Below are 17,721 nucleotides of genomic sequence, written 5' to 3' on the forward strand. Positions count from 1 at the left end.
ACGTGACAAGTACTAAATACTAGGGAAGTGCAGGTTATTATTAATATTAGTGGTTGTTTTTGATATCACCAAGAAAATAAAATCTGACAGACTTTATTTTCCTGGGCTCCAAAATCACTGAGGATAGTGACCACAACCACAAAATTAAAAGACGCTTGCCCCTTGGAATGAAAGCTATGACAAACCTAGTGTACTAAAAGGCAGACACATCACTTTACTGACAGAGATCCAAATAGTCAAAGCTATGGTTTTTCTAGTAGTCATACAGATGTTAGAATGGGACCATAAAGAAGGCTAAGTGCCAAGCAATTGATGTTTTCGCATTGTGGTGCTAAAGAAGCATCTTGAGAGTCCCTTGGACAGCAAGAAGATAAAACCAGTCAATCCTAAAGGAAATCAACCCTAACTATTCATTAGGAAATTGACTACCTGATGTGAAGTGCTGACTCATTGGAAAAGACCCTGATGCTGGGAAAGATTGAAGGCCAAAGGAGAAGGGAGTGACAGGGGATGAGACAGATGAGGTAGCGTCACTGACTCAGTGGACATGAATCTGAGCAAACTCCAGAGGACAGCAGAAGACAGAGGGCCTTGATGTGCTACAGTCCACGAAGTCACAGAGTCAGACGCAACTCAGCGACTGAACATCAACATTACTGTTGCCATCATCATTCACTCTTCATATCTGAACCTATGTAATCTGGATGTTGTGATGAGCTGCCTTGACATGGGTAAATGACTGATAAATGAACAGTTTTCAAGAAAAAAACACATAAATCAGGGCCACGGGGGAAGAGGTGAGGGGTATGCTGTGTGGGAGAGCCGGGCATGGGCCACAGTGGGTGTATCTTGGTGGAAGCCCTGCGGGTGGGAAAGACAAGCACAGGACTGAGGCCACGTGGCACACTGGGTTGGCAACAGCCTCAGTTCTATTCTTGACTCAGGAATCTCGGAATAAAGACAACTAGTCATTTCCATAACTGTTTTAACACTATTAACCAGATACTGATATTTTAGAACCCTTTTAAAAATGCCAGAATTCTGCAATTGCAAAAAAAAAAAAAAAAGAGTAAAAGAATAAGAATTGGGAAAAAGTGAGCTTAGAAGCAGTTAAAGAATATTGTGCAAAGAATATCAGCTCACAACCCCAAGGAGGAGGTGTCGAGGTTTTTGCCTTACCCTGAAATGCAGACTTTTTTCTGCTTAGGGATTCCTAAGATTAGGATAATCAAATCTACCACAAAGGGAGAGTGGGAGCAGGTATTTGGTAGACAAGTGTACAAGCTTCATACAATTTCATTCATGTTACTGGTCTGACATTATCATATTTTAGAGATGAAACAAAAGCTTTGAGAAGTAACTTGCTCAGTTGGTGCAGGGAACTGGGAATGGGGAATGACCTTTGACCTTAAAAAAAACGGACTCTATTCAAACATCCACTGGGGCCTAGTAAGAAGGCATGTGGTTTGGCTTTATTTTTGGTTGACTGTAATATATGCCAATGTTTCTCAGGGACATAGACAATCACTAATAAGAATATTCTGGATTTTAAATAGCTGGAAGGCATGCGGTTTGGCCTCATTTTTGTTGGGGGGTAATTTGTGCCAAGGTTTGTCGTTACTCAGGGAAATGGACAATTGCTAACAAGAATTTTCTAGATTTTAACTAGCTTGAAGCTGGAGGACAGAAAGAATATTGTGAGACGACATCTTCTGCAAAAATGTTGTTTTGAAACCAAAAATTATAGTAGCCCAGACACTTGCAAGGGAGAGTTTTATTTTGTACAGACATTTTGGGGAACAGACTTAAGGTTCATGAAGAGTTTTGTATCACCATCTGGCAAGGGCAACTTTTTTTTTTAACTTTGGCTGCTTTTAATTGCCAACTAAAAGTTACTTAACTTAATGCTGCAAGCTCCATGACTGCTCCAGGTGGAAGTATAGAAAATATTTTTGGAATGGGAAAGGTCAACTGACCACACATTCTTAACTCTGTCCTAATACCTTCTGCCAAACCCTTCAGCTTCCTTCTCTTCAGAAATTCATAAAGTCTTCAATTTGCTAATATGAGTAGTTCTATCTTCCTGCCAGGTAATTCATTTCAAACTGCAGACCTCTACATGGAACGACTGACTGGATTTCCTATTTACCTTGAATTGAGATCATCAAACTGTAGCCAGCTGTCACCTGCTTTTGTAAATAAAGTTTTATTGGCACTCAGCCACAGCAGATTAAGAATCTATGGCTGCTTTTATGCTCCACTGGCAGAACTGAATAGTTGAGACAGATGGGATAGCCTGCAAAGCTAAAATGTTTGCTGTTTGGCCCTTTGCAAGAAAAGTTTGCTGACCCCAACCTAGAACACGGAAGCACTTTCACTTCTGGTTTGTTTTGGTGTCTTCCTCATTTATACTAAAACGTTAACCACTTTTTCAAAAATGCTGTTTGCTAGGACCACTTTTCTAGGAAGAATGAATTAACTGTTAGGGGGATCTTTTGAGACTCTCCAGCTTTTCAGAGAGTGGACAGTGACTGGTTGTCACTAATTGTCTTGTGTCCTCTAATGTTCTCTGATTCATGCCGGTCACTTCTGTGACCTTGCACTGATCTTCTTCTTCTTCTTTTTTTTTTTTTGGCTAAGCTTTATCTATTTACTGAGATGGCTCTTTCTTCTGACTTGCTTTTCTTTTACTTTTCAACTGGGAAAAACATTTGTCATCTCCATTTCCTTTGGTTCTATAAAGGAAACAAGCCAAACCAAATTGAAACTGGTTTCTTCTTCCCTCACTATCTGCCCAGCCTCCAGTTTTTATAATATCTACAAACTTAGAAACTGCATTGCATGTGCTTATGACTTTTACATATAGCATTATTCACAAGTGTGGTTCTGAAATTGACCCCGGAGGCATTTTCCATCTGATTCTCTCTTCCATTCGAAGAAGTTTCCATCTGTGGATACTCTGTGTTGCCCGAGCTAAAGCCTTCCAAATACTCCTTAATTCATCTTCTATTCAACACCACTTTGGAACACTGTCCAGAGCTTTCTGGGAAGTATAAACATTTAGAGCATACATATTTCTCTATCCTACCAGATCAAAAACATCAGAAAAAACTGTCTGTAGAGTATAAGCACACTCTCCTGCTGTCTGGATATAGGCTGACAATTCTCCATCACACTGTGTTTTCCTAGACACCTTTCTAGTGCTAGTCTTCCAACAACCGCCCAGGGGTTCCTCAAAATAAGAGTAATGCCCCTGATTTTGTGACATCCTGGAAGACGGTGTGTGGTACACTGGCCTCACCTCTAAGGAACAATGATTATACTATCAAATGTGTATCCACTGTGTGCCAGGCATACTACAGATAATATTTCTCTTCTTTACTTCTTCACTTTTCTGCAGGGTGGTTATGATCATTTTAACTAATGAGAAAACAAGGGTTCAGAGCTGTTAAGACTCCTGTGGTTATTAAGTGGCAGAAATAAGATGCTATGATTCTAGACTTCCTGTTCGCTACCATTGTGGGCTGTCCTCAGAGTTAACTGCTGTACCATTAGCTTGCTCCTCCTGACCAAAGGGATGAGTGGAGTGAGGTGGGTGCACCCAGGACCACAACAGAAAGAAAGCAGGGACTGCCTTAGGGATCAAAAGGCAGAAACTCTTTGGCATTAGCCTGTTTCCTAGGGCTCCATATAGACGGAATGGCACCTGTGAGCTGTTTCTCCATCCCTAAGAAGGAGAGGAGAAGGGGACAACAGAGGATGAGATGGCTGGATGGCGTCACTGACTCGATGGACATGAGTTTGAGCAGGCTCCAGGAGTTGGTGATGGACAGGGAAGCCTCACACGCTGCAGTCCATGGTGTCGCAAAGAGTTGGACATGACCGAGCGACTGAACTGAAGAAGAAATCAGTATTTTCTCCTAAGTCTCTAGTTTCATATTTGTCTTTATGTTCATTTGCATTCCTCTGAAAAGTCACATGACCTTTAGGAAAGTCTTGTTTAAATGCTTTAAGATGTCTATCAGCTGAGCTATGAGGAGTATGTGACTATAGGCTCACTCTTAGACCAAAGGTGTTGGGTAGGAATTGGGGGCTTCCTTGCCAGTGTGGGACTATCAGCAGTATGTAGATCTTTCTCAGAGGAAAAGACTGATCCTCATGCAGCCTCCCTTCCCAGTTTGGTAACCCAGCTCCCTGTGGAAATTTGGGAGAATCTGAACATCCTTATAGGTATTGTTTCTGGAGTAGGATTCAGATGGAGGAATACCGGACATATATTTGTCCATAATGACATGAGCCTCCTGGTATTAGCTGTGGGGTGGAGTTACAAGATTTTTCAGCCAGCATGCCTCATCTCCAAATGCAAATTCAGCTTTTGCCTGAATCTCAACTCAAAATGTGGTGCAGAATAGAAAGGCCCAGGTTGTGTTCAGTATTTATCAGAATGACTGAAAAGCAAGAAACGGTTCAGCTTCATCTCGTTTGTGGTCGAGGTATCTAAACACATGCACGCACAGGCTGTCAGTGCTGTAAACATACATGATTAGAGATACAAACACAGATGTGACAATAGTAGTGTTTACTGAGTGCCTATTATGTGCTGAGCACTCTGCACATTCACAGCTGGGTGTTCATATGCAAAGGGAGAGAGACTGAGAGAAGAGAAGTCTTTCCCTGAAACAGACATGCCACAATAAAAACAAAAGCCTCACAAATTGCAAGCCAGCTGGCTAGAGGATAGAATGCTGGATTATGCGAAGTTCAGCTGACCCCACTGGCTTCTTTCTAAAACAGGTGCAAGCCCATGTATTCAGTTCAGTTCAGTTCAGTCGCTCAGTCGTGTCCAACTCTTTGCGACCCCATGAATCGCAGCACGCCAGGCCTCCCTGTTCATCATCATCTCCCGGAGTTCACTCAGACTCACGTCCATCAAGTCCGTAATGCCATCCAGCCATCTCATCCTCGGTCATCCCCTTCTCCTCCTGCCCCCAATCCCTCCCAGCATCCAAGGTTAAAATCAATACAAAGAAACAAGATCCCTGGGGCCAGACTGAATCTAACAATCTCTGTGCTTCAATTTTAATATTTGTAAAACTGGAATAGTAACCTGAAAGGGTTATTCTAGGAATAAAGGGCAGGGGTGGGGGGGTTCCCTGGCAGCTCAGTGGTAAGGAATCCACCTGCCAATGCAAGAGATGCGGGTTCAATCCCTAGGTCGGGAAGATCCCCTGGAGAAGGAAATGGTTATCCACTCCAGTATTCTTGCCTGGGTGATCCCATGGACAGAGGAGCCTGGGGGGGCTATAGTCTATAGGGTTGCAAAGAGTTAGACACAACTTAGCAACTAAACAACAATAAAATAAATGGACATCTATAAAGCACTGAGAACATCTTGTGGCTCAAAGCAAGTGCTCATAACTGTTAGCAATGATGCCCATGATGAGCAGGATTTCTCCATTGTCCTGGATGTGATGGGCAACTAAGGCACCACAAGATATTGACTCTCTGCTCTTACTCACTTGTAGTGGCTGGAAATGCCTAGGCAAACTTATAAATAGCAAGTAACTGGGTATCGTGGAAGGGCAGAGCTCAGTGGGGTGAAGTGAGGGGTCTGGTAAGAAATAAAGCAAGAAAGGTAGGCAGACTTTAGATGATAAAGGACACTGTATATCATGCTAGGGCATTTGGAAATCATCCTCAAATGCTAGCAGGCCAAGGGAAAAATTTTAAGCCTGGGAGCATCACGGATGACTTTGCTAGAAAGATGCTCTGGCAGTAGCATGTCAATGGTCTAGGGCAGAAGTGAGAATCCGTTTAACTATAAAGGGACATCTATGGGGTCGCACAGAGTCAATCACGAGTGAAGTAACTTAGCAGCAGCAGCAGCAAATACTTTAGGCTTTCAGAGCCACCTATGGTCTCTGTTGTATATTCCACTTTTTATTTGTCTTTAATAATCCTTTAAAAATACAAAAGCCATTCCTTTCATAACCCTTTAAGTTACCTGGGTTCAAACCCCAGCTCCACCACTTATTAAGTGAGGGATCTTAAGCAAGTTAATTAAACAGCTCTGGGCTCAATTTCAACGACTCTTTTAATAATCCTTTAAAAGCCATTCTTAATAAGCCCTTTAAAAAATGTAAAGCCACTGGCTGGAATTTTCCAATCCCTGGTCTTGAGAAGGCAAATATAGAGTTAGGAGGCTGCAGCCATCATTGAGAGCTGACACGTAAGCCAAGGACAGGCAGTGAGAACGGAGACCAGTGGAGAGTGAAAGTGCCACTGAAGAACTAGAACAGTCTAGAAATACAGGCAGGCCTCATTTCATTGCACTTCACTTTCTTGTGCTTCAGAGATACTTTTTTTTTTTTTTTTAAATAAATGGAAGGTTTGTGGCAACTCTGCATGGAACAAGCCTATTGGTGCTATTTTTCCTTGTTTGTTTTCTTTTTCTTAGTATCCGATGGCTTCTATTGAACATTTAAAAAACTTTTTATGTTGTTTTGGGGTATACAATGGAAGTAACAAATAGATTCAAGGGACTAGATCTGTAGACAGAGGGCCTGAAGAACTAGAGATGGAGGTTCGTAACACTGTACAGGAGGCGATGACCAAAACATTCTGAAGAGAAAGAAATGCAAAAAGGCAAAATGGTTGTCTGGGGAGGCCTTACGAATAGCTGAGAAAAGAAGAAAAACAAAAGGGAAAGGAGTAAGGGAAAGATATACACAACTGAATGCAGAGCTGCAAAGAACAGCAAGGAGAGATAAGAAAGCCTTCTTAAGTGAACAATGCAAAGAAATAGAGGAAAAAAACAGAATGGGAAAGACTAGATATCTTTTCAAGAAAATGAGAGACACCAAGGGAACATTTCATGCAAAGATGAGCGCAATAAAGGACAGAAATAGCAAAGACCTAACAGAAGCAGAAGAGATTAAGATGAGGTGGCAAGAACACAAAGAACTATACAAAAAAGATCTTCATGAACCAGATAACCACGATGGAGTGGTCACTCCCCTAGAGTCAGACATCCTGTTGTATAAAGTCAAGTGGGCCTTAGGAAGCATTACTATGAACAAACCAAGGGGAGGTGATGGAGTTCCAGCTGAGCTATTTCAAATCCTTAAAGATGATGCTGTGAAAGTGCTGTACTCAACAGGCCATCAAATTTGGAATACTCAGTAGTGGCTATAGGACTGGAAGGGGTCAGTGTTCATTCTAATACCAAAGAAAGGGCAATGTTCAAACTACCATACAATTACCGTCATTTCACACGCTAGCAAGATAATGCTCAAAATCCTTCAAGCTAGGCTTCAACAGTATGTGAACTGAGAACTTCCAGATGTATAAGCTGGATTTAGAAAAAAGCAGAGGAACCAGAGATCAAACTGTCAACATCCAGAGGCATGGGATGGGGTGGGAGATGGGAGCGAGGTTCAAAAGGGAGGGGATATATGTATACTTATGGCTGATTCATATTGAGGTTTAACCGAAAACAGAAAAATTCTGTAAAGTAATCATCCTTCAATTGAAAAATAAATTAATTTTAAAAATTGCCAACATCCACTGGATCACCAGAAAAACAACTGCTTCTACTTCATTGACTACACAAAAGCCTTTGACTGTGTGGATCACAACAAACTATGGAAAATTCTTAAAGCTATGGGAGTACCAGACTACCTTACCTACCTCCTGAGAAACCTGTATGCAGGTCAAGAAGTGACAGTTAGAACCGGACATGGAACAACAGACTGGTTCCAAATAGGGAAAGGGGTATGTCAAGCTTATATATTGTCACCCTCTTATTGAACTTATATGCAGAGTACATCATGTGAAATGCCAGGGTGGATGAATCATAAGCTAGAATCAAGACTGTCAAGAGAAATATCAGTAACCTCAGATATGCAGATGACAACACCCTAATGGCAGAAAGTGAAGAGGAACTAAAAAGCCTCTTGATGAATGTAAAGGAAGAGAGTGAAAAGTCTGGCTTAAAGCTCAACATTCAAAAAATGAAGACCATGGCATCCAGTCCTATCACTTCATGGCAAATAGATGGGGAAACAATGGAAACAGGGGCAGATTTTATTTGGGGGGCACCAAAATCACTGCAGACAGTGACTACATCCATGAAATTAAAAGATACTTGCTCCTTGGAAGAAAGGCTATGACAAACCTAGACAACGTATTACAAAGCAGAGATAGTACTTTGCCAACAAAGATCAGTATAGTCAAAGAATGGATGCTTTTGAACTTTCTGAAGACTTTGATGCTTTTTGAAGACTCTTGAGAGTTCCTTGGACAGCAAGGAGATCAAACCAGTCAACCCTAAAGGAAATCAACCCTGAATATTCATTGGAAGGACTGATGCTGAAGCTGCAACACACTGGCCATCTGATATAAAGAGTCGCCTCACTGGAAAAGACCCTAATGCTGGGCAAGAATGAGGGCAGGAGGAGACGGGGATGACAGAGGAGGAGATAGTTGGATGACATCACTGACTTAGTGAACTTAAGTTTGAACAAACTCCAGGAGACAGTGAAGGACAGGGAAGACTGGTGTGTTGCAGTCCATGGAGTTTCAGAGACAGACACAACTTAGTACTGAACAACAATAGTTAGATTAAGAATGTTGTTATAGTTTCAGGTGAACAGCAAAGAGACTCAGCCAGACATATACGTGTATCCATTCTCTACCAAACTCCCCTAATATCCAGGCTGTATTGGTACTATTTTTCTAATAGCATTTGCTCACTTCACATCTCTGTGTCATATTTTGGTAGTTCTTATAATATTTCAAAGTTTTTCATTATTATGATATTTGTTATGGTGATCTGTGATCTTTGATGTTACTACTGTGACTCTGTGAGGGCTCAGACGATAGCAAGAAAATATTTTTAGATTAACGAATATAGATTGGCTTTTATGACATAATGCTATTGCACTCTACAGTGTAAACATAACTTTTATATATTCTGGGAAACAAAAAATTACTGATTAGCTTTATTGTGATATTGGCTTTTTTGTGATCTGGAGCTGAACCTGCACTATCTCTGAGGCATACCTGTATTTTGGCTTGGAAAGCTGGATGGCTGCAGGTATTCTTTACTGAGATAAAGACTGAGGAGTTTAGTTTTAGAGATATTGTGCACGTGTGTCCAGTCACTTCAGTCTGTGTCCGACTCTTTGTGACCCCATGGGCTATAGCCCGCCAGGCTCTTCTGTCTATGGGATTCTCCAGGCAAGAATACTGGAGTGGGTTGCCATGCTCTCCTCCAGGGGATCTTCCCAACCCTGGGATCGAACCCACATCCTGCATTGGCAGGTAGGTTCTTTTCCACTAGCACCACCTGGGAAGCCCTCAGAGAAATACTGAGTTGACCTTTTGTGGGGTATCTGGGTTAAGATGTCTGCTGCTGCTGCTGCTGCTGCTGCTAAGTCGCTTCAGTCGTGTGTGACTCTGTGTGATCCCATAGATGACAGCCTACCAGGCTCCCCTGTCCCTGGGACTCTCCAGGCAAGAACACTGGAGTGGGCTGCCATTTCCTTCTCCTAGCAGACAATTTTACATCTGAATCAGAAGAAAGATGTACTCTGTGCTAGATACAGGAGAACCAGCATACAGAGGCATCCTGGAGCCACGGGATCACTAGTGTATACAGAGTGAGAATTCTAAGTGGGTAGCTAACAGGCGAGTAGAGAAGGAAGGATCCCAAAGATGCTGAGATAGAATAACCAGAGAAGTAGGAAGCAAGCCAAGTGTGTGTGGTTTCTAAAGTAGTAAGAGAGAGTTTTTAGAAAGAAGGTTTCAGCCTGTGTAGAATGTTGTTGAGAGCTCAGATTAGATAAGGCATGTTTCGTGAGACAACTTTCTTCTTTTTGAACAAACGAGAAATAAGCTTTTTGTGGGGGAGGAGGCTTTACACAAGAGTGTATGTTCTATGTTACATGTGGCTTCAGAATACAAGGTGGGCAAATGGAAGAGAACTCCATCATGAACGGAGTGGAAATATCAGGTAAGGATTTTAAAAACGCATAATTAACAACCTTGGCGGGGGACCTAAGATAGCCTTCTATATGTGAAATATTTCCAGGTTATAAATTAGCTACTTGAGAGTGATAATATTAATGTTTTCAAACCACTGGAGTGTAGTATTCTCTAGTAGCCCTCCAGTATATCTCAGTTTCTGGAGAGCAGGGATATTTCCTTACTTATGATCTCATTCTCTGGCACCTATCACTACCAAATGGCCAAGAGAGATACTTGGGGAGTTGAAGGGACAACCGCAAAGGGCCCCCTGATAGCTCCCCAGCTTCTGCTCATGCTTGTCTATAATCTACTCACTGCAAAGTAGCCAGTATGGGTCAATAAAAATGGAAATCATATCATTTTACTTTCCTGATTAATAGCCTCTAAAATCTCCCTGTGATGCTCAGATCAAAACCCCAACTTCTCATCCGGGTCTCTGGTCGCCCCCGTGGCATCCCATATTGCCTCTACCTTCAGCCTGCCACACTCCAGCCAAATGACCTTCTTTTTGAGTTCTTTCAACACAATAAACTCATCTTCCCTTTGGGAGTTTTGCATGGCTTCTCCCTTGCTCAGGAAGGTTCTTCCTTCTGATGTTCTATTGCTAGACCCTGGTTATCATTCAGCTCTCAGCTTTCAGGTCACCTCTTCAGAGTAACTCACCTACTGAGGTCACCAGATCATTCTTTCTCAAAGCCCTGTTTCATTTCCTGCCCAGCACTCATCACCAGCTGATATTTTTCTTGTGTCCTTTTCTGTGTTTACGGTCTTGCTTCACACTCATTCATTGATTCTCTCACTGTTTATTTAGTACCTGTTTAGTGCCAGATACTCTTTCCAGCGCTGGGGACACAGCAGTAAAGAAAAGTCCTCCCATTATGGACAGGAAATCAACACATCCATATGCAATATGTCAGAGGATGATAAAATTCTGTGAGTAAAATCGAGTTAAAGGGTCAGAGAATGATAAGGAGTGCTCTTCTAGACAGAATGAGCAGGGAAGATCTTTCCGACGTGTGCCATTTGAGCAGATATCTAAATGCACATGAAGTGCAAGAGAACGCAGATTTGCATTCCATTCACCACAATATTCTCAGCAAGTAGGTGCGTCTCTGGTATATGACAGATAGATTAATACTTCTGAGATAGAGAAATATGCCTTCCTTTTACTTAGCATTTACACCCTGCATTTACTTCTCTGGTTTCCAAACTAGACTTTGAGTTGCCTTTACAGGGAATGAGCCTCTTTTTCCTCCATCCCTCATATCTAACATGGGGTCTGGTTCGGAGTAAGCATGGGAATGTATGTGAAATAAAGGAAGAAGTAGGAATCAGGAAGAACCAGGATGTTTTAATACACTGAGGGACATCCTGTAAATGATTGCTTAAGAAGTTGACATGTGCTTCTAAGAATGAGGTGAATTTCTTTTACCTAGTAAGTTATACACCTGATGAAATGCAGTAGTATCTGAATTGTTGGTGATTCTTTCTGAAAGCCAGCTTCTTTTAAGTCAAGCTTTGGCATATGTAAAAGCCAAGACATAACAGACTTCAGTCACTTTCTTGGTGGCTCAGGCTATTCGGAGTGTACTTGAATATATCTGCAAAGTCCTTCAGACCAATAGCCGGCTGAAGTTTGTAGACTCTTTCAGAAAGATGGATTTGGGTACTAAGCAAAAACAGACTAACTGAACTATAACACCGAGCATTTCAGCAGTTCTTTGTTTAAAAATAAATGAGCATTTCTGAACCGCTACCAGACACAGGAATGATGACAAGCAATGAAATCCAACACAAAAGAGGTCACCAACAGCCATAGCAGAGTGGTCCCAGTGGCAGTTCTGTGCCTCCTGTGTGTTCTGTACAGATGCAACCATTTTATTTTCTCAAACAGCACTTGGAAAACTGCATAAAACACTAAGCTCCAGCCATATTTCTTACTGGCTAGCTAAGCAAAATGGAAAAATTATGATGTCAAGGATCAGAAACGGAAATCTCTTATTTTTCCCTACTGCATGCCATTAACTTGCATTAAAAAGTTCTGTTAAGGCTAGATCTGGAAAAAATATCTTGATAGTGGCAAAAACTGTAATACTGTTTGCTCATGACCCCCATGTGGTTTTTTTTCCCTTCTTTTTAATGTGGACCATTTTTTTAAAAGTCTTTATTGAATCTGTTACAACATTGCTTCTGTTTTATGCTTTGTTTTGTTGGCCACAAGGCTTGCGGGAGCTTAGCTCCCCAACCAGGGATTGAACCCACACACCCTGCATTGGAAAGAGAAGTCTTAACCAGTGGAAGCACATTCCTTAAGCACAGGTAAATCCCTGTGCTTTCCTTCTTAATGTTATCCCCTGTTCCCACCAATGTCCTGGTGGCTCATGACCCAGAATTTGCTCTCTTCTGTCCTAGGCCTACAACTTTTCATCTTTAGCAACTGGCTGCCATGTTTCTTTCTTTAGCAAGATTCTGTTGACTCTTCTTCATCTTAAAGCCATTAGACTCCTAATGCCCATTAAGGTAAAAATTAAAAGGCAAAAGTAGTATTTTAAGAATTATTGATGTCCTTGAGATTATTAGACCAAAAAATTATTCATTGATCAAAGAAATACTTGGAAAACACTGCATGCTATACATGTTGGAATGTGTATAGGAGTTGAAAATGGAAAAGCCAAAGTAATTTCCCTTGAGTGTTAGTTAAATACATTCAAGACCAGCAATCAGTGGTTTAAAAAGGTGATATCAACCTCTACATACTATTCTGGAATGTCTCCTAGGCATGTTGTTGAATAGAAATTAAGTCAAATTTGTAAACATAACATTGCATTAAAAGAACACAAATCTTATGTGCCTATGTGACATATATAATACAGTAAAATATATAAAAATTCCAAATGGGTATATCCTGAATTATTAAGACTGACAGCCTCTGGGGAATAGAATTAGGGGCATGAAAGATATCTGCATGTTTACTTTATAGATTCAGGTATTATTTGAATTGTTTTATAGCCTTTTCATTAATTTTATTAAAAAAGAAAAAATCAAATACTATATTAAAAAATAGAAGTAAAGTCCAGCAGTAAATATATACATTTAACTTTAAGCGAGCACATTCCAAACTCATGTGATCAATGAACCTCTGTCTGTGAACCACTTGCAAAATAACTTGTAGGACAAATTTCGAAGTAACATGCTCAAAGCTCTCCCCACTCTCCATCAACATAAGGGTTTTAACCTTCTGTGACCTTCTATCAAGGAATGAAGAGGGTCGATCAGAGGTGATTTGCTACAACCTCCCTCCATTTTTAAATGAAGGGACTAAGGTCATGGAAAGCGAAGGGCCTTGGCAAGACCAGCTCAAAGGCCTCAGTCCTAATTCCTCCCACATTTTTCCTGCAATCACCAGTGACCAAGATGAGGCATGATCCTTGGACTTCATAAACTCCAGCACTCAAGGAAGTTGTTGGGACCCCTGAGTAAGCCGTAGCCTCAATATTCTCCATGCAGTTCCAGGCTGAACAGAATCCTGATCATCCCCTTCCCCATCTCAGTGGCCTGTGTCATTGTAGACCCTTTAGGAGGAAGTAGTCACTATTTACGGAGAAGGCAATGGCACCCCACTCCAGTACTCTTGCCTGGAAAATCCCATGGATGGAGAAGCCTGGTAGGCTGCAGTCCATGGGGTCGCGAAGAGTCGGACACGACTGAGCGACTTCACTTTCACTTTTCACTTTCATGCATTGGAGAAGATAATGGCAACCCACTCCAGTGTTCTTCCCTGGAGAATCCCAGGGATGGGGGAGCCTGGTGGGCTGCCGTCTATGGGGTCGCACAGAGTTGGACATGACTGAAGCGACTTAGCAGCAGCAGCAGCAGTCACTATTCACAGGAAGGGACCCTGGAAAAGGTTAGGAGGAAACAGCAGGGGTCTTGAGGAAACTTGGTATTCTGAGTCAAATATAGGAGATGCATGAAAGCATGAACTTAGTCACTCAAAACAGCATGAGCTTGTGTTGGGCAGAACTGGGTTTGAATTTATTCTCTTGATTCTGCCATTTACTAGCTATTTAACAGGGGTCAGCTTCCTTAACTACTGTGAACCTTGGTTTCCTCATCTCTGAAATAAGGCTATCAGCTCATATGTTACACCTGGCAGTGGACATTAAGAGATGATGGCTGTGGAAGTTGCTGGCATGGGGATATAGTGACTAGAGTTAGTCAAGAAATGTTAATTCCCGTCTTTCCCCTCATACAGCTAGCTACCTGCTACTCCCTTTGATCTCAATAACACCAGTTCTGGGCAACAGGCCCAGAAGATATGAATAAAATAGGAACTGACCAGCTGATGGCAGGCATTGCACGATTTGGGCACAATAGGTGTGACAGGTGCAATGAGAGAGGCAGTTTCAGTGCACCTCTCACCTGAGCACCACGGTACAACTTTCAATCAGCACCTGTCCTTCTGAGGGTCTGATGCTGGAGCTGCCCCCTGAGACCCAACGACCTCAATGTGATTTACTGCAACTTTAGCCTAACCCACAAACTCCTTACAAAGATTTCTGGAAAGAACTGCAGGGATCAGAGCAGAGAAGAAGATCAAGGGAAGTCCACCCTGGGGAGGATCAAGAAGCGTACAAGAGGTTACCATTATAGGCTCTCAAAGCAAACTGTCTGCATTCTATCCTTGTCTCCAGTGCTTCTGTGTGAATCTAACATCTGTGCCTTAGCTTTTTTTATTACTGATGTTGTAACAATAATGGTACTTATCTCATAAGGCTTTTTTTTTCCTGAAGATTAAGCAAGATAATACCTTTAAAGCATTGAACAGAGTGTCACAGAAAAAATGCTTAGTATTGTTATTAAAGCTGTTTGATCTGTAAGGGCTCAGGCTGAGAAGCAATATTGTCAACATTTCAAAAACACACAAGCTGTAGGCAGGATGGACAAAGTCATGTTTGTTCATCAAGTTTTGGAAGAGCAGACAGAACTATTCTTTGGAATCCAATAAACTTGATATTGAATCCTTAATCAGGCCTTCTAAATTGTGACCTTGGGTGAGCTGCTGAACCTCAATTTCTTATGTGAAACTGGAGGATAATGTCAATCTAGTGGCTTGACTGTCAGAAGAACAAATGTAGTGACATATAAATAAACCTGGCACACTGCCTGACATAATATATCCTGCTTTCTTTCCTTCCTTACTCATAAGAAGGCCAGTGAAGAGGATTAACTGAACAATAGCATTTAAAAGGACATTTAATGAAAAGAGCATGCTTCATGAACTCAGTGAAGATAATAAGTTAAAATGAAGACTCTGAAGCACAGACCTTAAAGTTCCTCTCTCATCCATGGACTATGATTCTTCCACTGGCTGCCTTTCTTATTTCTGTCACATGTCTTGGCTCTGCCACCTAATAAATGTGATCTTTAGTAAGTTGCTAGGCTTGGTTTTCTCTTCTGTAAAGTGTGGATAAAAATGATACTACATCTTAGGGCTGCTGTTAGAATTCATGAGATAAAGCACACAGAGCATTTACACCTGCCTGGAAGACAGTTGCTACTCAGTCAATGCCAGCTCTATTTGTTGTCAGGGCTGGACAAGGGTGTTTATAAAGATTACAGAGGAGGTACTCAGGAAGTTAAGGCATGGTTTTGGCACACAGGTAAGTACTAAAAAAATTACTATTATTACCTCTTCTATCACTATTGATGCTATATTATGAATGGCCATGGCCCAAGGAAGCCACAAATGCATGCTGTCATCCCAGTAAAGGCACATCAAAGCAGAGACACCAATAAATAATAGGATAATTAATCACAGATCCAACCAGGAATAAAAGCTTTCTGGAACAAACAGCCTTGTCCAGCACAGACAGAGGATGGGCTCACCCACAGGGAGCAGCAGGTGCTGGCTGCACTCTGTCCCCAGCCCTGGGGGACCACACATACACAGACAGTATCCTGGTGTACAAGCTTTTCAGCGGTTCATCTCACAAAAACAGTAATGTAATAATGCCTTGGGCTGGAATGATAGCTTCCTGCCAAAGGTTCAGAGCTATCTGGAGAGAATCTCATTAATCTCAGCAATCCTATGGGGATTGAGGGTTATAGGTATTCTTACTATTATCTTACAAAGATGAGAGCATACAGTCTAGAGAAATTAAATACTTTGTCTTTGCTTAAACAGTCCATCAGTACTGAGAAAGCTTGAAACCCAGGATGAGAGCGGTCCCTGAGGCCCAATACTCTAAGCTCTATCCTTGCAAACACCTTGAAGGAAGAATGAACAGGGTGCCTCCTGCACAGGAGACCCCTTCCCCCCAGCTCTTCCCAGACGAGGTAACTGCAAAACTCACCTGTCGCTGAACTGAACCTCTTCTCCATTTTTGGCCCAGCTGATGGTGGGCCTCGGGTTGCCGATGGCCTCACAGTGCAGAAGCACGCTCAGTGTCCCGCTGGCCAGGGCCACTGTCTGCCCGAGGTGGGTGACCACCTCGGAGGCAGAGAGCTGCTGGGCGGCGGAGATCTTGCGCACGATGACAGGCTTGCGGTGCGGCCGGCGGGAGCCGCCCCCGCCCTCCCCAGTGGACAAGATCCGGGAGAAGCTGCTGAAGCCAGACACGTGCTTATGGGGAGGGATGGCCACCGGGGGGCCTCTCCGCTCTGACGGCTTGAGGAGCGCGTCCTGATGCTCCAAGTGGCTGCGGAAGATCTCCTGGGCCAGCTGGGCCACCAGATGCTTGCTGTAGACATCGCGGAGCTCCTGGGGTTGCTGCGAGAGGTTCCGGAGTATGTCGTCCAAGCGCTGCTGCTCTGTCACCATAGTGAAGGGCAGACGCAGAAGGGCCTGCTCGGCGTTCTGGTCCTCCTCTGAAGACGCGTTCCTTTCCGTGGAGTCCTGCAGCTCCCACGACGCCAGCAGCTCTCCCGGCCAGCCCCCCTGCTCCAGCAGCCGCGAGACCAGGTCGTCATAGCGGCCCCCGGTGTCGGCGGGGAGGCCCCGCTTCTCGGCCTTGCTGCCGTTGGAGAAGATGCCGTTCTGGTGTTTGTGCATCTGCAGGGCCTCCTTGGGGCTGGCTTTCCTCACCGCGAGGGCCTCCTCATCGATCCTCAGGCTCAAGGGCCTGGCCACCAACTTCCGGTTACCTCCGATGAGCTTAATCACAAACTGCTCCCGGGCTGGTCCGGCCGAGCAGGTGTAGATTCCCGCATCAGAGGGCTTGAGGCGGTGGATCTTTAGGTACCCAAAGGGGGCCACAGTGACGTGGGCAGAGCTGATGAGGTGCTGGCCGTCCTTCTCCCAGGTGATGAGGGGCTTGCGGAAGCGCCGCGTGGGACAGCGCAGCACCACCGCGGTTTTGGGGAGCAAGTAGGCGAAGCCCCCCACCACGAAGTGCAGCTTCCTCTGCCGGCGCGTCTGGATGTAGATCTTCCTTGCTGCAGCGATGTGAGGACTGTGCTTTGTGGATGGCCGCCCGGGCCCTGGAATGAAAGCAACGAGAGCAGACAGATGGAGAAAGAGAAACGGAGAGTGGAGAAAGGGTAGAGTGAGGAGCAGCGACAAGAGAGCGGAAAAGGTGAGGGTGGAGAGAAGAAAGAGAGATGGGGAACCAAAGAAAGAAGAGGGAAAGCGCTTTAGAGTTTGCTTTGGCCAGGGCCTTCATTTTCTGCCTTGTTTTACTGGGGGAGCTG

General features: G+C 43.3%; 1 protein-coding gene across 1 annotated transcript in view; it reads right to left on the reverse strand.

Annotated features, from left to right (window-relative positions):
- The window catches only part of ADAMTSL1 (ADAMTS like 1), a 444,282-nt gene that overhangs the window by 134,979 nt on the left and 291,582 nt on the right, over positions 1 to 17,721 (reverse strand). Inside the window, exon 19 of the mRNA XM_068973576.1 lies at positions 16,386 to 17,511. Within this exon, the coding sequence (XP_068829677.1) occupies positions 16,386 to 17,511 (1,126 nt within the window). The remainder of the gene's footprint in view (positions 1 to 16,385; positions 17,512 to 17,721) is intronic.

This window comes from Capricornis sumatraensis, chromosome 6 (genome assembly GCF_032405125.1).
Source record: "Capricornis sumatraensis isolate serow.1 chromosome 6, serow.2, whole genome shotgun sequence".
Lineage (NCBI taxonomy): Eukaryota > Metazoa > Chordata > Mammalia > Artiodactyla > Bovidae > Capricornis > Capricornis sumatraensis.